Source organism: Gasterosteus aculeatus, chromosome 15 (assembly GCF_964276395.1).
Source record: "Gasterosteus aculeatus chromosome 15, fGasAcu3.hap1.1, whole genome shotgun sequence".
Classification (NCBI taxonomy): Eukaryota; Metazoa; Chordata; class Actinopteri; order Perciformes; family Gasterosteidae; genus Gasterosteus; species Gasterosteus aculeatus.
This window is the reverse complement of record NC_135703.1, coordinates 3,392,412-3,411,708: the sequence shown is the minus strand read 5'-3', so window position 1 is coordinate 3,411,708 and position 19,297 is coordinate 3,392,412. Positions and strand designations below refer to the sequence as shown.

At 46.5% G+C, this 19,297-nt stretch overlaps 1 protein-coding gene across 2 annotated transcripts; it reads right to left on the bottom strand.

Moving 5' to 3' along the window:
- Window positions 1-1,259: 1,259 nt before the first annotated feature.
- Window positions 1,260-19,284, bottom strand: fsip1 (fibrous sheath interacting protein 1). Of its 2 annotated transcripts, none has more exons than XM_040198947.2 (10): window positions 18,942-19,284; window positions 18,805-18,856; window positions 18,562-18,731; window positions 18,385-18,466; window positions 18,244-18,297; window positions 17,610-17,749; window positions 17,386-17,505; window positions 15,551-15,712; window positions 7,915-8,067; window positions 1,260-1,682 (listed from the first exon to the last, which is right to left on the bottom strand). In XM_040198947.2, the coding sequence occupies exons 1-10, from the start codon at window positions 19,101-19,103 to the stop codon at window positions 1,575-1,577; spliced, it is 1,203 nt and encodes a 400-aa protein (XP_040054881.2). In that variant the 5' UTR covers window positions 19,104-19,284; the 3' UTR covers window positions 1,260-1,574. The 2 variants fall into 2 exon arrangements, with proteins under 2 accessions (XP_040054881.2, XP_040054883.2); XM_040198949.2 differs by having other exon boundaries at window positions 18,385-18,463; window positions 18,942-19,266.
- Window positions 19,285-19,297: the final 13 nt, after the last annotated feature.

The following is a 19,297-nucleotide window of genomic DNA, read 5'->3' as shown; positions in this document are numbered from 1 at the left end:
TCTCTGGACGTCTTGCACTCTGATTGAAGCCCTCTCCCAAGAAAAGCAGAGGGAGCCGAGCCACGCTGGAATCCACTAGTTGAGTCTGGTGAAGCTTTGGGGAAAGGGAATATTCTTGGGAGTCAGCTGCAGGAAAACTCAACATGAAGTATAAACTGCTTACAGAGCGCGTCCATGCAGATCTGCTCCGCTCCTACCAGCGAGAATGTGCATTGACATTCTACAGTTTCTCGTGCGAGGCCGCTGATGTCTGTGCTCCACAGGGCCTGAAATAAGCCGCAGCCCAAGGCAACGGTGAAAACACAGACGGCCTCAGCGCGCCGCGGCTTCCTTACATTAGAAGTGATCTCATCCCCACCGCATAAAGCTCCCTGTGTTTCCATTGCCCCAAATGAGTACCATATCTTCCAGGCATGTTGTGCTGCACTCACAAAGTGTTGTGAATCTTACGGACTGAAAACTGATGTCAGTTGTTGGTCTGATGTGTGCTCTGTCGCACCTGTTCTGATCCCCGGGCAGATAACGCACGCTTGACCTTGGAGGATCACCTGTTTTCAGCCCAGAGGAATGTGGGATAATTCCTGGCCGGTTAGAGGGGGTGGGGGGGGGGGGTCTCAGAATGTCTGGGTGAGGGGAAGGGTGAGGCGAACAGGCCCGTAGGTGTCCCGTGCCGGTGAGAGAGGGGGGCGAGGCGAGGAACCCTGGAGCCGAGATCGGCCAGCTGGAGACGCGAGAAGGAGAAAGTGGGAACCGTGTCAGCAGTGTTCAAAGTCTCCCCAACAAACGACGAGTCAACATCCTCAATGCTGCCCATCGTCTGTCCGTTTCAGACACTTCAGTAGAAGATCCCACTAATCTGTCCCGAACTGGAGCAGATCACCTGCGGAGGCAGGAATGACAGGAATGCCGAGATTTTTCTGAGTGGGACTTTCGATCATCACTCGTGTGGGGAAAAGCTCATCCCCGTTTTCCTCATTAACGAACAAGGCAACTTCAGAACTTCTCTAGTTTAATAAAAGTAAACCGAATGCAGTGTTCAGATTTCACTGTTTTGAGTTTGTATGTGAGCTGTAGAACATTCTGCGGCCACAGTACCCCGTTATTACATTTAATAGCTGTGATTTTCTGTTCTCATCTATGATACTCAGGTTGTTGGAAGCCTGCAGTGCTGCTGCGTTTCCTCGAGCAAAGGACTTAAACACAAAATAACAACAATGGGACGCGATCCTGCTGCATATTGAAAACAAGGAAACCAAAAATAGAAGTTCACAGGGTGGAAGCAACACATTTCAACATATTCTCATTACAGTTACAACGCAGAGGGAGTCCTGATGAATTGTGTGAGAAAGAAGAAAGGAAACATTCAGTAGCATCAGCAGGAAAAAGCTGAGGGTGTTTCTTCAAAAGCACAGGAAATGTTTGTTATAAATGTTACATTACATTACAAAATGTATGAGTAAATGGGTTCAAATCAGCAGCACTTTTATTACAATATTATAGTACTGTTTACAGAATAACCGAAAGTTAGAAAAGCATTTAAAAAATAAAAGAAGACCCACGGCTTTCTTAGGGCCTCATTGTGTGGTGTCAATTGTCTCGAGATCCTGGGTCGGTTCCTCCGTCAGCTCACATCCACCCAGCAGACTAAGTAACTGCTCCTCCGTCAGGTCTGCCGAGCCGTTCTGCAGGAGGACACAAATATAACGTATGTAGGGGGATTCAAGAAATATATATATGATTTTAGACCACGGGGGGAAATGAAAAGAAGAATATGTGCACACAGAAGCGTCTTACAAGCAACCGTGTACAGTACGCCGCATCCAGGTCACATGGCCTTATTACAGGATATCCGCAGCTTAGCAGCTGTCCCCAAAAATCCCCCCAAAATGTGTTCCCAGTAAGAACATCCTTCGCTGGGCTTAAAACTCAGTTCTTGATAATGTGTTGGATGAATGCATGAACTGTGATGACAGTGGCAGTTAATAATAATATTGCCGCGCCTCTTCCTTGTGCATAGTTGGAAGTAGTCGGGGGAAAAACACTTCATGATATCAGACTCCTATTGGAAGTGCAGGAGAGTTGGAAGGGAAAAGCCAACCTTTTTAGAGTGGATTATGAGGAAATGGTTCAGAATGAAATACATGTTGTCTTATTATGGTGATAAACAACTACTAATTAGACTAATTAGAGTTTATGTGGATCCTTGTTTTTTGTTACTGCTTATTTACAGTTATTTGCTCTTGTTTTTATCCCGTGTTTCCCTCCTGTGAATTTTCAGTTGCGGGACAAATAAAGGATTATCCTGTCTTATAATAATAATAAGGTGAAACATGATCAATTTACCTATGCTCAAGTGCTCATAGTTGGCATCTGTTCACGTGAGAACATTACGTTCTCACTTTACATTACATTACATGTCAGTTAGCTGACGCTTTTATACAGAGCGACTTTCAATAAGTGCATTTCAACCATAAGGATACAAACCCAGAAGAACAACAAAGGGCAATTTCGAATGTTGTACTTTGCTGCAAGAACCCAATATTCTAATAATATCGACTCATTGCCTTTCATCACCTTGACAGTCTACCAAAAACATGTCACGGCTAATAATTATCCTCCTTCTTTTTGCATGTGCACTTTTGTTCCCCGCCGTCATCACGTGCTGAACAAAGTGTCCCTGGCCCCGGAGCAGAAATGTCCCAATTATCCCGTCCCTGATTCAGACGCCAGTCAAGGCAGAAATAATAGATTCTTTTGGCAGCGGAAGGAGCTGTGAAGACAGCAGTGACACATCACCAATTTATGAAGTGTAAAATAGCGTGAGTGAGTCCAATGGCCGCTCTCCTTTCCGACGGGTTCTGGTCTCCATCAGGTCCTGAGAGAAACATCTGTAGCTGCGAAACGTTCCCACTGCGCTCACCAGTTCAACCGCTAACGTTGTGTGTCTGCTGTGTGATGCACGGGAAGGTGGGACGGCCCACTCACAGCGTCTGCCTGCAGAGAATCTGTTTCAGATTAGCACAAAGACACATCGCACGGGCGTCAACTCACTTCATCTCGTTTTGGATCAAACAACACGAGACACCACGCACTAATTAGTGAGCTTCAGAGGAGCTGGATGGGTCCTTTCTTTACTTTTGCGTTGTGCATCTAATTCTCTGCAATGAAGAGACAAAGAGTATTTCCTCTAATGTCAAGTTCATCATTAGAAAAATATAAATTAGTTCAAAAGCAAACCTGAAAAGTGTGTGCATCCTCTCAGACTGAGTCCTGAGAGAATATTACGCCCATGCAGTTGTTTTCCAGACACTCGAGACACATCACGTCGCTGTTTCTTATCCGTTACCACTATAAGGTAACGCTGTCTATCGTCTGTATTCCCCATAGGACCCGACCGCCCTCTAACACCCTTCAGCCCCTCGGCGGGACCCAGTGGCAGATAGACATCTCTACCAGACAAACGCTTATGCGTGAACAAAGTCCTGCAGAATGTAATAACAGACACCCGTCAGATCACGACAGGTTGGGCCACGTTGCTCATTCAGACCCGAGCAATTACTTGCTCTTTCAAACGTAAAGGAGGCCGCAGGCACCGTGGACACATTCCATGTTTTTATCCTTTGAAATGCGCGGAGCAAGACACGGCCCTTTGCCTGTAGACTTGACCTTGACCTCCACATAGTGGAAGGGGAAAGGAAAAGAAAAAAAAACATATCCAATGGTTTGTGCACCAGCAGCACACTTAGCGTCTAGGAATTTGGGATTCACTCAGCTGCCCTACCAGGTTCATTGTGTGTTTTAATAGGTACAACTGACACCCGCCCACAGAAAAAAAGAAAACTTGCTTGGAACTGTATCATAAATTTGCACAGACATCAGCGAGGCATTCCTGCAACTTGAAACTCATGGCCTCCCCCCAAAAAAACACTGGTCAATTACAGGTCTGTCAGGATTTGACTGCTCAAGGGGCAATAAAAAAAAGAACCCCACTGGCTAGAGCATTAATGGCCAGAAATAACTTTAACTGGTCCCAGCCGGTTCGATGGGAACTACAAGTTAGACTTTCCAAGAAAAGAAGATGTAGGAGAATAAGTGTTTTGTTTTTTTTACGGCTGTGACAGAACGCTGTGAGTCTTTGGTTGAACCTCAGGTGCCCTCAGTGGGCGGGAGGCCGAGGGTGACTTCCTGTCCGTCTAACACCAGTACCACAGTCCGCCTCCCAGTTAACACCGCTAGTAAACAGCAGACCGAAGCACCGCGAAACACATCAAGGCTGCGCAAATTAAATACCCAATGTGATAATTGGCCCTTTTATCGGAACTTTTTTTTTTCAGCTGCCATGAATGTCTTGTCTGGTAACCGTTGGCAACGCCGAGTGTAGCTGTGTAATGTGTAGCCGTGTAGCTGTAATATCCAAACGGAACTCTTTTGGCTCAAAGATGACCATCTTACCTTGACAGCTTTCTGGAAAGACGGAAACTCCATCGTCCATGTTTTGCTAACACTGACATACTGAACACATCCTGAGAAAGGAATAACAATGGAAAAAACATGCAAGCATAACAATATATGGTTTTATAATCACCTCTTTGTTCAAATGCATTGAAATACTTTCCCCTCACTTCTTTTCCCCTGATGCACAGAGAGATCTTGTGAACATTTGGATCGATTCGAGTCGGAACAACAAGGCCGTCAACGGGGGGGGGGGGGGGGGGGGGAATTGCTTTGACGTGGCGGCTCGTGAACCCGACAATTTATTTCAGTTATTTATGCTCCGAGCGCGAGCGATTCCACGAGCGTTAGGAACAGCCGTTGCTGCGGGCGCAGAGTCCCTCGACTGGCTTATCGCTAAAGTCGGTGAGTCTTGAAAAAAAAAAAAAAGAGTCCAATAAATCCCCAAGCGCAAGATGTCTGGAGATAATTGTCCAAATTCCAATATTACAGCTCCAGACATCCCGTACTGCTTTCCCACCTGCTATCCAGACCCGGCGGGCTAATCGAGTCAGCCTCGGTCTGACCTGACGCCCTGTGCTGAAGGGAAACCTCCGTCGGTAGCACCCACGGGGACCATGAGGTCAGTGTTGTTCTCCGTCCTGCAGACGGGAGACGTCCAGCTCTGGGTAAACCTCTCAACCTTCAGACAAAGGCTCCGGCCTACTGTACCGTCTCGGATTATCAGCTGCTGATGAATCTGACGAAGCCAGAACGGTCGGGCCCTTCGGCTACAAGCCGGACCGGTTTACCACAAGCGCGGGCCGCTCAGCTTTCACGGTCCTCTGACATCGTTCACATAACTCACCTCTATTGGACATAAAGTTGTCTATTTTCAGGTGATTTACCATGTGTGCGAACATCACTTGGTCTCGGCCGCTCACTAGTGAAAACGTCTCCAATTCAGGAGATCATGAAGTGTTTAAAAAGAGAGCAGACAGTGTGATCAGGCCCGAAGCCAGAAGCCAGAAGCCAGAAGCCAGAAGCCAGAAGCCGTGGCAGGGGCAGAGAAGTTTGAGAGAAGTTTGAGAGAAGTTTAAGAGAAGTTGGGAGCAAAAGAATGTCTTTCTGGCCTCCTGTGGAAAAAGAGTTGTGAAAGGGCAGTGTTTGATAAGACCTACGCCAACAGATGCGGGCCAACTCTGACTTGTCGGTGTTCAAGGTTCTAACTTTGGAAGAAGTCACTTCAACAACTGGAAATAAATACGTTCTAGTCGGTAAATGATATGGAAACCTGGCTGATATGAAGCTAAATTGTATGATTGATGATGTCTTCCTGATCAGACCAAGATCGCCCCGCTGAGACCATCCGGCCTTACTGTAAACGTTGGGATTGTCCTTCCTTTTGCCGTTGATCCAGGAACGCGGCCAAACGAGGCTGCAGGAAAACTGGCACCGGGTCAGCTGTTGAGTTCACACATTTAGCTTTAACACTTGAAAATAACCCCGCTGAACCCTACGTGCCGTTAACCGAGAACAATGGCAGCCGCGTAGCAATGATACCTTTCTCTTTCTCCATCAGGCACAGGCAAATATCACCGCCGACGGAACAAAAAAAAAGGGAAAACTAAAGCCGCAGGAGGAGATTCTTCGGTCAAGAGATACGTTTCGCTGGAATGGGAGTTTTGTTTGGATTGAGAGAAAGGAGAAGCAGAGATGACGCACACAATAACAAGTCTCACATCTGAATCCAAGACTACGCGTCTTTTGTTTAAATAAATCACCGCGAAAGGGGAAATTAGGTAGGTCTCTAGACAAACATTTGAATTCTTAACATCGCCAGCTGGAGTCGATCAAACTGAAGCGGAGCACCGAATCTGTGGTCACCGATAAAATGTAGGAGACTAACTAACATTTTCCACCTTTCCAGACTAAACATAGAGCAGCAAACTTCTTCTGAGGGAAAAACGTGACATCCAATCCTTCCTGGTAGAGTTTTCTGCATGTGTATGAAAGATTTCAAATATATACTTAAAACAAATGAATAAATTGCCATCCCCTTTGACTTTTAGTTTCCTTGTTTGGAATCCAGGAAGGATCTTCTAATCTACTGGCGTCATCATCGACTGTAAGCAGGGACGTCTTCTTTAACAGGTTCGACACACAAAGAAACAAAGGGCAGCACGTAGGCCACAGGAGAAAAAGCGTATCATCCTGGTGATGTAAGACAGAGTATCGCTATTATTACTATTAAAAAACAAAAACTAAATATATCCACACACTAATTTCTCCTTGGTTATCGTGCTCCTGCAGTGCACCGGAGAACTACGCACGAAGCCTGCACGGTTGCTTCAGCCCTCAGGTGTGAAAAGGCCGCCGAAGAAAACATTTGACTCACGGATGTGACACAAATCAACTTTATGAGTTTCCTGGAGCTGCTTGGAACTCTTCAAGAATGTCCTCCCAGACAAATTCCGTTCGAATAAATCTTTTCCAACCTGAAAACACACCCGGTGGCACAGAGAACACAGTGAGTGGGCGGTTTGCGTTGCAGTCGCTTGCCGGGTTTAATCATTTAGTGGCTGTAACATGCAGTGAGAACACGGTTTTTCTTAATTAGGTTCTGTTTGCATGGCACGGTGCCTTGTTTGATGTCAGGGTGTGACTGTCGCTTGTTGTTTTTATTACCTCGCTGTGTGCGAGCATCTTTCATCTTTAAATTAGGCACATACATGATCACGTCGCGCTCCATCACTGTGAGAACCGATGTAATTTGGACGCCATCGAGAGAAGCTCAAAACACTCTCAAATCTTTTCCTTTTCTTTCCAACAGAATAAATGTCAGAGAGAGCAGAACTCAGAGCCTTTTGTTCTTGAGGCATTCTTGTGTTGTACCTTTAGCTGCAGGAGTCGCTTGTAACTCTGCAGTAGCTCCTAGAAGCAGACGTAGCTCAATGGTTTTTAGGGAAGTCTGTGGAGGCTGGACATCGAATCTAAGCCAAGAATGTTTTAAAGCAATGGAATCGCCAAAAGGGAAAGACATTCCACTCCTCACTGAAAACAAATGTAAATCCACATTCGACATGAACTGTGAAGTTAATATTTTAGCTGTTAGCAGGGCTCAACGCTAACGTCGTCTTTTTCCAGAAGCCTCAACGGTGAATCCAGCGAGTCAAAGGTTCCTTGTTCATCCATTTCCTCCCTTTTCTTTTACCTCCATGCGGATTCCCTCCACAGAGCCATCACTTCTTTGGATTGTGGGCACCTTAAGCAACAGCAACATCAGCCCGCCCCTCTGTAATCCCCACTGATGGCAACCAAAGTCCAACAATCGGCAGCTAATACCTCAAAATAGTGTCCACGGGCAACACCCGCTGTTGAGCACTGACTAGGGATGCAACCGGAGAAGGGAAATGGAGAAAAGGAGGAAAGATGTGTGTGTGTGTGTGTGTGTGTGAACACAAGTAGCTGCTTTGAACTCACAGTCATCTCCTGGCCCTGGTTCAGCATCTCCAGCTGCTGTTGGATCTCGTGGAGCCGCCTCTCCTGCCCTCTCCTCTCCTTTATATCCTGCAGGACCGTCTCTCCTGGCTGCAGATCCCCATAACACTTCCAGCCAGCCTCCGAGCCCCGGCCCTGACACACACCACACACACACACACACACACATCTAATCACGCGTGTTCCGGTCCTCTCCTGCTTATGGCTTTCACTTGGAAACATTTAAATAGAGATCAGAATCAGACAGTTTCATCACAACCAATTTGAGTGAGGGTTTCGCTTTGCTGCGAGCCGCTGGAGCTGCAGTGTGCGTATCTCTGACCCCAAGGTTTTTATCTCTGGGGTCCGTTCCAAAGTGTAAAACTTCCCTGCTTTTCAGAGCAAAGACGTACGGCCTACATGGGTCCAACATAAATCACACATTTATTGCAAACACATGCACTAGGTTGACACAATGGACTTCGAGCTGCAGCCGAGGCAAATTGAAATGGGTCAGGGGGGGAAACGGGAGACTCGTGCCTGCAGGACCATCCACAGCAAGAGACTTGACGGACAAGACAGAGAACGACACAAAGTAAAGCCATCAGATTCACATGACACGTTTAGTTCCAACTGCTCATATCCGTCCCCACCCCGCCCAACATTTAACGCATTTATAAGTATATACGGCTAAATGAATAATACGGTCGGGATTGACCAGTACGTGACCTCCAAGAATACACAATTACTCCATAAAAGCAGAAGCTCGGTTGAAGAACCGGTCGCGTCTGAGAGGATGTTGCCAACCGCAGGTCTGTTTTTGAGTGTCAGTCCAGTGCCATGTGGTGGAAATCTCCATCTCTCTCGGTAAGTCTGGATGCCTGGCATCCTCGTGTGTGTGTAATAATGTTGAAATTGATGGACGTTTAATCAAATGTTGACATCTCAATAGGGACGTGAGTGGTTACCGGAGACAGAAGGGCCGGGCTAATTTTCGTGAAATATAACTACATGTTACTAAATCTATCTTGACACATTCATGACAGGATGTAATCTTATTTAAACCTCGGGTTAAGAGAGTCCCGTTAAGTGGAGCCATGTAGGAAAAAACAGCGATGCCTACTGAACTAATACTACGTTTTAAGCCTAACTTTAATATTTCAATCTCGACAAAAACCCGCTGATTTTTCTAAAGTGTGTGTGGCCTACGCCTCCCTATAGGGGAATAATGAGAGCTTCCATCTGAAGCCTCTTTTAAGTGGTCGTTGGTAGAACCCTTTGGTTAAGACTACAAAAGCCAGGACCACGGCGGCATCAGACTCCTGTCCTGCACCGGAGTGAGAAATGCAGCGTTCCAACCAGGAAAAATAAAAATTAAAGTCTAGCTTTCCCACCATCCTCACACCACTAAATGCATGGTTCAAAAAAAGCCCAAATCTTTGGGAGAAACTGTTTATTTGATTTGGAAACGACAGCTGCCCTACTTTATAAGAAGTACTAGACTGCAGCTTTTAAAATGATCTGTGGGGATAAACAACGGTAGATAAATCAGTGAACGAATCTGGCGTGTGTGTCACATATTTTCTTACTAAACAAATTATCTGTTGCTAAATTAACACCCTATAGAGTCTAGTGGGTTTAAGGGAGAGTCCACAGTCTCTTTGCATAAACAAAGCGAGATGTTTCCGCCGAGTGCACGTCACCTTTCACCTTCTCCTCCCTCTACCTCTGCTTTCCTTTTGCTTTCCCATTGTATGAAAAAAAAATAATCATTTGCCAATTTCTGTGAGCAAAACCATCAGTAGTACATCACTTGTGTGAGATAACTTGATAACTTACATTCATCGAGCGATCAATTTACTGATTGCAATTCGAGGCGGTGCATTCCATTCCCTGGTTGTCATGGTGTGAAAGGCATGAAATAAGGTGAATTGCGGGGATTATTTTGTGTTTGTAATTCCAAATGAATCTTGGATGACACTCAGTAACAGGCAGTGAGTGTAGCTTGAAGTTCCCTTTAATGGAGCATTTATATACCTCGTCGATTAAATTAGTTTAGTTAAATAGTGGGTTGTGCTGTTGCCTGGAGCTTCTTTCTCTCTCCAATCTGGATTTCATCTGTGGTGCCATTTGCCAAATATAACAGCTGGATCCTCTCATGCAGACGTGTTCTCAGATGCATCAAGACAACAGGACAAATAATTATAGGTGAACTTAATGTACACGTGTCCTGCTGCTATGTGTGTTTATATAAACCAGCAGCTGAGCCAGACCTGTTTGCCTCAGGTCCCTTCTTATAGTTGGTATTTAGGTGAACAAGAACCACTGGGAGAGTTTAATGAACTCGTTCGTACACTGAAAATGAGCTAAATATGGGCGGCGTGCTATAATGCACCTAATCCAAGGAAGTGTCAGCAGTAAAATAACCAGTGCTACTACATTCAAACAAACTCATTAGGACAACGTGTTGTGTTCTAAACAAAGTTCTGCGTGCAAACCAGAGACGCGCGGATAATCTGTCACGGGAAGGAAAATAGAGACTTCTGGGCGTCTGCCGTGCATCTGCAGACATGATGCATGAACAATGAGGGACCGATTTGTATTGACTGGAGAACATACGCGAGGGAGAGCGCTCCTCCTCGAGCAGCCTCGTCCGCGCGCTGCAAAGGGACGACCAAGCAGCCGTATACCGACTCGCCGAGAAGACGTCCGCGTTGTTCACAACAGCGCGCTTCTCTCCTCCTCTCTCCCTCTGGCCTCTCGGCGGCTCCGGCTGCGCCACGTGGACGCGGGACACCCGCCAAGGCCTGTCTGCACGCCTTTGCCGCGAGCGCTCCCTGCGAGAGCTCACGGGTAAGCTGTTCGGAAGCAACGGCTGAGAGTCTCTTCACTTGTCTGATCTTTCCGTTGTTTCCCTCTCTGATATCTGGCCGAGCCGCGACCCGCAGTCATCTGCAGAGATCCGAGGCAGGCGCCGCAGCACCGATGCCTGCCATGCGTGTCATGCACCTGTACCTGCGTGGCGACAAGAGCAGGGCAGTGCAAGTCGATCCTTCACCCTCCCCTGTCACGAGGTCCAACTCTTTGCTAAATGCTAATGTGAAGCAGTGCCAATCCAATCAATGTAATGCCGCTTCATAAGAGACGAGGTGAGGGTTTGTTCCCCGTCCTGAAAACGTCCCAGATATGGAATTTGTTTGTCTGAGTCATGTTTTCCTGCTCCAGAGATCATCTTTTCAGATGTCAATGTTATGGATCTGTGCTGGATGGCTTGGTGATGGCTGCACATTCCTGACGTGTTAGAAGATTCACATGTGGGTCATCTGGACGGTACACTTGCTTTTTCTCCCAAAACTAAGGGTGGTCTGCAGCCATCACTTTTTCACAGATCAAAACCTCCTGGTTGGTGCGTTCTAAAATCCCAAAAGCCTGTTGTGAAATGTGATTCAGGGATAAAATATCCACCCTACCGGTGTGTTCTCAGTATCGTAGACGGATCCAAAGAAGAAACCGAGGTCGCCAAATGTTTGATCTGTTTGAAGTTTTCACTACGCGGGTTATGAAAGAAAATCTGTCTACGGCTTTTGCCGAGACCTCCAGCCTCAAGTTGCCAATATGTGGTGATTTAAAGTGCCAAATAATTACAGACAAAATAAATTCAAAGTGATTACAAAGCCAATGGTGTAAAATACCATCTGCAGGGTAAAACGTCTTTCTGCAGCTCTCGTGCCCCCGATTGACACTGCATGGAGTTATGGAACTCATTATGTAGTTTTCTGGATCCGGCCCGCCGGGGGGGGGGGGGGGGGCCAGTGCGGCCCGTCGGATGACTTGCTCAGTGTGAAAATGACAGAAAGACATCAATTTAATTTCTATAAAAGTAGCTGCTATTCCTAAAAAGTCCACTGGGGGTCGCACTGACTTGCAGTTCGTTCCGGCCCCATCGATTTGCCCCAAACAATGTGCGGGCTGCTGTCCATTTGTTAGCTGTAAGCTAATTGCATCTTTAAATCCACTTTAAAAACGTCTCCCCATGTTTCGGCCAAACACACAGACGCTTTGAAGCCGATTGGTTACCAGGCCATGCTAGCTGTTCCCCTCTGTCTCCAGTCTTTGTGCTAAGCTAACGGATTGCTGGCTTCATGTTTACCGTAGAGACATCAGAGTGGTATCAAGTGTCCCAAAATGTCTATTCCTTCAAAAACAGAGAACAGTGTGTTGCAATAGTGTTTTTAAATGCCTTAAGTGAGGGGAAATGGGGAAATCTTTTGAGAATAATTTATTGTTAGCAGATGATTTTGTGACTGACTAATCCACCAGGGAGAATATGAATAAGTGGAAGAGTCGAAAGTAACCAACTCAACCATTTAGGAACAACCGCCTCTGTGGGTAACACCTACTGGAGGGGCGCTAAGAATAAGAAAACCATAAAGTGGGTCTATATACCCATATATATATATATAAGGGTGTGGAGTTAAACTCATGAAGAACAGCAAGATGACAAACCTGTCATTTAATTAACCGTTACCTTAATGCAGCCGCAAACGCTGCAAAGATGGTTCTGATCATGACAATTGACTATTTATACCTCTGCCATCATGGTTGTGTTAAGGTCAGCATTTATCCCAGCACAGCTTACACTTGATGATATAAAATAAGAACTAGCCCACATTTACATGAATACAACGTGACCAAAGCGTTCCCACAGCTGTTTAATTACACCGCCCGGACCAAATAAGATAAATTTGCAAACTATCTGACCACATTGTGTCGGTCAAAAAGGGCGTTTTCGGTCCAAAACCTCTGCTCCCTCACTTAACATTTGCTGCTCATCAGCAACCACACAATGTGACTAAGTGACCCCGTCGTCCTACTTTCAAATATAGACAACCAATGCACAACAAAAACACAGTTACCACGCAAACGTAGAGGGAGTTGAACCGATGCAATCAAATGCTCTGGGACGGTGACGGAATAGCATGTCGTATAATGCCATTCACTCGTTTTCATTGTAACCACATTTAAGAGAATAGCCTCTGTAATTCTGACACACACACACACACACACGTCACCAAACACCCAACACAGCTAGGTCTCATGACAGAATCCCCGTCTCCTGGCTTCAGACTGTGGGTGGTGCAGGCATTACCGCACAGCGGTACAGTAGGAGGGGTGTGCTGCGCGTTAAGCCTCCGTGCCAACAGATGGCTTCAATGACGGAAGGCCTATTTTGGCTGAAAGCCTGAGAAAACGGGAGAAAGCGAAGAACGCTTGAGCAGCAACGCTGTCACGAGCACAATACCAACGGGGTCGATCTATTGAAGTCAGATCAGAAGAGGGTTTTTGTGCTAGCCTGACCAGAAGTATCAACCAGAGGCAAGGAAAACACGGCAAGACCTCGGGCCGTGACTCACCGCGCGGCCGTACGCTGAGTGATACCGCGCTTCTACAAACACTCACTCTGTGGTTCATGGCAACGCGAGAGGGATTTTTTGGTCCTTCGCATTCAGTCACAGCGTAACATGTGCACCTGCCACATCGACTTAAAGACAACGACGGAGAGAAGCGGGAAATAGCTGGTCCCAGTGTGCTTTACTGCGAATTGTCTGTTCAAGACAACTGTAAAAATATAGAGGTACAACGTTTTCTTCGTCTTCACTGTTTCCCAACGATGTTACAAACATTTCTGCATACATATCTCCAAGTGAAAAAGTTCCTCCTTCCCTAGAGGTGGCCTTCCTCTACCTCCACTAGCTCCGTAGTTAGGACCCGATTGGGGCAGTCGGGCCGTTTCTCGCAGGCTCAAGCAAATGAGCCACTTAGCCAAGAGGCGCTGACGCTAAGGCGACAGCACAGGAATGCGCCGGCTGTTTTTCATCAGTGAAATATCTATCGGGACGTATTGGAGAAGGACGCCGCCAAGTTCTGAGCTCACAGATTCAAGCCTTGACTGATCCTTTATGAGGGAGAGGTCGCTGGGGGGGGAGGTGAATGAGTCCCTCTCCCACGTAAGCCGTGACGTATCTGACACGGCCAGAAAACAAGAGACAACAGCGAACTCGTGATTTAATATCAAGGGGGGATCAGAGTTTCAGCTGCGTTAAAACAGATGATCTCGTGTTGTGTGCTTTGGAGACTGGTCTGAAAGGAGCGAGCAAACGAGAAGGTTTCTGAATCAGCTTCAGCCGGGAGGTCAGAGAATGAAGCCAACTGCAGGAACAAAAGCGTTTCTATTTTTAGGGCCACCTTTAGGATTTACGGGGCACCGGTGTGGAATGGGTGACCGGCTGGGACAGAGATTTATTGTGAGTGCAGTCCATCTTTAATACGCACCACGCCAGGGAGACGGGGTAACGGCCGGGTGAAGAAGCAGACTTTTAAATCATTATAAGTACGGCGCACGCCAACCTTTTACCTTTTTACCCAAACACAAGAAAATATTTCAAATGCTGCGTCCTCTCATGTTGAGTTATCTATTAACGTAACTTAATATATCTTAAAAGACATCATTGGAAGCACTAATGGAGAGCAGATGGTGGATGGACGATGGGGAGTTTTACTTACCCCAAAACTCTTTCAGCCAGGAGAGATGATGAAAGGGGGGGAGGAAGGAAAGCAGGTTACACACAGTAACATCTGCCTCTCAGTTTCCTACTACTGAAATCAACTCAGCATCATGTGGGAGGATTATTGACTCACCATTAATCAGAATATCTGGCATTTAATCTGTCGGCTGTATCCCAACCAGATATTAAGAATCTTTATTATCCAAACAGATAGCTGGAGCAAATAAATTACCTCAATATAACATGTTAAGCTTCATTTGGGTGAATAGGTGGGAACATTTGCAATGGGAAATTGGGAAATAATTAGGCCGGCAACCCAAATACTCCAGAAGCTGTGACATAGATGGTGAGCTATTCCTGCATTGGGACTTTTTCCTTGTCCGGGTCCAGTAGTCGTAGTGGAAAACGGCACCATAGGTTCACGAGACTGCATTATAAAGTTTTATTGACTTTGGAAAACAGGATTTTTCCACTGAACTACAATGTAAATGATGAACATGCCATCTGGCATTTAACATGTAGTGAGATAAGGAGTTAAATAACTGAGCTCACGTCTAGGCGCAGGCCTGAACCTGGGACCACGGCAAAGAAAGGTTCTACAGTCACGTATAATAGTTGAGGCAGTTCTCCATATTAATGTGTAGATTAAACAACAAACAGCATTTAAAGGTAGAACATCTGGGATAATTTACTAGATATTACTAATTACTAAAAACAAGATTATGGGCAATCAGCTATGAAAGAAGATTTATTTCTAAGTAATTCATTGCTCGTATAGTTTAATGGAGCCAATGACCCACAAGAGACTTTATGTGGCCTTCTTATGGAAACTAGGAAAAGTGGATGGAAAGTGAGGCAACACTCTGTTCCAAGTTGGAGCAGCTTACATAATGCCCCCCCCCCCCTCATGAAGGAGGGATCGACTCCCCGGGGGTCAGTTAACAAAGGATTTTACGAGCCGTTGCCATCGATGCCACACTGAGCTTGTATACCACATAGCGGCCTCGCCTTTGTGCAGTGTTTGATGGTGTCTGGGGCAGTTGGCAGCCGTTGCTGTTCCGTCGCACACATACCTGGCACATGCTACGGTTTGCATACGAGCTCCGCGCAGAGAGAAGGTCTCCAGCGGGAAGGAGAAGCCGGATTTTGGAGTCGATGTCAGTCAGCTGCTGCAGGTCCGACGGCTCGGGGGTGTAACCCTGGCCCGTCCGCACTGACACAGCCCAGACGTCCTCCTGGAAGACAACCACTGCCAAAATAGGTCATGGCCCACTGGGTTATGAGCCCGCCCCGTTTGTTGGCGGCCTTAATGGCGGACCGATGAGCGCGAACGCTTTTTCCTATTCAGCATCTTTGCGACGATGGTGATGTCTGGAACGGGGAAGGGTTACAATTCTGAGTTCATCCCTCTTCTAGCCGAATGCGGAAAAGGTGCGTTTGTCCCAGAGAGACTCTACTTGTGTCCGGTGGGACAAGGTGGGCTGCTGGTGATGAGCTCATCCCGACCCCGGGGTCAGATAAGCTCATCCAGGAAGGTTTTGATGCCAAAAACGATCACAACTCCGTGAAGGAAACAGCTGTGAGGAGGGAGGAGAAAACTGGCAGAATAAAACAACAAACACAGCAACAATATTTTATTTCATTTCCGTTATTGTGCATTGTGCATGATTTTTTTTATTTTATTACTCTTATTATATATTTTTCATGTATTGCACTTGCGTTGTGCTTTGTAGTCACACTTTTATCTTGAACTACTAAAACAAGAAGCCAAGTCAGTATATTACCCACGTCAAACTTTTCCTCTGATAAAGAAAGCCATCACGTCCACTGCTGCACCGAAATGCTCCGTTTTATTGATTTATCGCCGTGGGTTACCGCTTAAAGCCCAACTTGTTAGGACGTGAGTCAGCAACAGAACAAAAGAATGTGTGAGGAGAACATTGAGCAGCAGCTCGTGGTGGACGTGTCCAGTTCTGCCAAAAACCCGAGTGCTGTCCTCGGGAAAGGAAGACGCTTCGCTGGCAAAAGTCCCTGTGAAATGAATAATGTGCTGAAGGCAATGTGAACAGAAGGCCTCGCAATAACAGGAAGTCTTTCTCCTTCCAATAAATAAAAACCAGAGCATCTGCACTCCTCTCAGTTTGTTGTCTGCCACCGCGAATGGCTGCAGCGTTGTTCTGAAGGTCAAGGCAAACATCTTAAATAGAGCGGCCAGACATGAATAACAGACGCTGTGGCGAGCTGCGCCGTGGATGCACAACGGTCGGGGGTCAAGCTAAACACATCCGAGTGTGAGAGGGAACGCACTGGCTTTCCCAACAGGCTTCGCGCGGGACTCTAAGCGGGCCTCGCAGCCGCCAAAAGAGCTGTTAAAGCCAACTCTGGAAAAAAAAATAAAGAGTGAGACGGGTGTTTGTTGTTTTTGAAGTGCGTCGGTCTGCCGGGTCGCAGATGAATCCATCGAAGGAAAACAAGAGGCCTCATGCTCTTCTCCTCAAAGCTCCATCAGCACTGTGTGGCTGTGAGTTTGGGGTATATGAAAGAACCTGCCCCCCCCCCCCCCCGGCTCGTAACCAGCTAACTGCTAACTGCTTCACGGCGTCAAAAGGCCTCCGGAGCTTCCAAGTGTTCATTAAGACATTGACGTCTGAGCAGTTCTACCGGGGGACAAAGTCTGGCCGAGTGACTGAGTGTGCTTAATAGCGGCATTGAAAAGGAAAAAATGTGAGCGTGACATATTCCAAGAAATAACATCAAGGAAGAAATCACACGAATGTAAATGTTGGATCAGAACGTTGGGCAGAAGCAGCGGAAGGGACGGGTTCCGCCCGCTGCTCCACACAAGACATGTTGGACATGAGGGGGACGCATTAAGACGGACTCATCCTACAGCATGTGTTGTCTGTACCTGGCTGTCTGCGTCTCCGGCACCGTCCTCGTCCCCTCCGTCTACTCCTTCCAACAGCTCGGCCAGATGCTCTTTCTCTCCGCGAGTCAAAACCACTTGGTCCCCTTCGCCAATCACCAGCTGAAACAAAAGAAAGGGGCTCAGCGTTCATCCATTCATATCCTTTCTTTTAAACCGGAGACAAATATCTTTGGGTTCATTCGCCAGAACGTCAACTTACAAACCTCAATGTTTCTCTTGACAAAGTCTTTCTGTTTCTTCCTGCTGGGGGAGGTTGCACAGAGGCTGCCTTCCAGCTGCTCTCCCCCAGCATCCCCGCCGCGTACTTCAGAAGACTCCATCCAGCCGTCGGACTTCTTGTCACCTGTCAGGCACGCCGCGTTTTACATTACAAAAGGTAAGTATTAGAAAAAAAGAAAGGCAAAACTCTGACCAACGTGATTAAAGAGTGAAATTTCAAAATATTTGTAGCTAAAGATGTGCGATTCTACCGCTTTGCCCTGCTGGGCTGCACAGCGGGTGTGAAGACGAGCAGCTAACCGGCCACAACGTTCAGAGAAACATTCTGCACTGCTCCCGGGCCGCTGTTCTTTTCTTTCATCCTTTTATCAATGTCATAAAAACCTCATCCCTTCAAATGTTCATTAATGTTATGCATTGAATGCAGAATGGAGTTATCTTCATCCAAAAAACGTTATCTCTAAGTTCCACAAAGTCATGGCGCCATCAAGTGTACAAACGAGTACATGAAGAGCTAGAAATGTTATATGCAACAACGTATGCGGCTCTTTTCTTTTTTGTTTTATTCTCCCTAACTAACGCTGTTTTTATTGTGTTGTCCGTGTCTGATGTGCTCACAGTCGGGAACTTGAGTTTCAAACAAGGGCACAAAGTCGTCCTCATCTTCGATCCCTTTAGGACGAAAAAAAGACAGGGACACATTGAGGTGGTCGCATAGTCACGGCATGAAGAATAAACCTTTCATTGCTGATGGCTCACCAGTGGATGCTTCCAGAGCCCAAAACAACCTGGTGTTCATTGTTTCTTGTGCACCCTCAGAGTGACCTTCAGGTTTATTCTGCTGCAGAAAGAAACAACTTTAACAGAGTGACAAATAACGGTGATGCTGCAGTGAACCGGTGGCGTACGCGGAGTGAATGCAACAAATGTGTCTACCAGGAACTCCTGCCAAAGTTTTGCTTGAAGTTCTTTCCTTTGACGCTTGACTTGCTTTTCTGTGCAGATCTTTGCAGACAGGATTTCATCGAGTCGTCTCATTTCATCCATTGCTCTCCGTAGTCTGGAATCTTCATTCCGTTCATCGCCAAGTTTAACGGGATCCTGAACTAAACAACGCAGACGTTAATAAGAATTGGATCTTACAACGAAGTGTGCAGCTTTTATGAATAAAATTCTCACTTTTGTCAGGACCTCTGGCTGATGAGGCGGTCGTGGTTCCTTCAGAGCGGCTCTGGATGAAAATTCACCAATGTCGTCAGTCAAAAATAACGTGTGTGATTAATGTCAATGTATTGACTTAACTTAACGTCAATTACCTCGATATCAGCATCATCTTTGGTCAACACAACGAGGGAAAATGGAGTAATGCGACCCATTCTGTCACTGTGTGGCAAAGCCAAGCTCGACGCACGGCTGCTGGTTTGATCGCTCGATGCAGGGCGAGAAATGTCATCTAAACTACCTCTGATAATTTCCATGGTGTGGTCTCGAGATGTATTTTGTTTGTAAACCACAACAAAAACACCGAAAACTAATCGCTATTATTAAACAACGGATTGCTAAATAGAGCCACTTGTAAACAGAAAACCTGCTGAGTTTGTCCGCCACTTCTGGTAACCATGGACGCAAACACTCCCGGATGTTGTAACTATGGCCACTGGGCGAGGTGGAG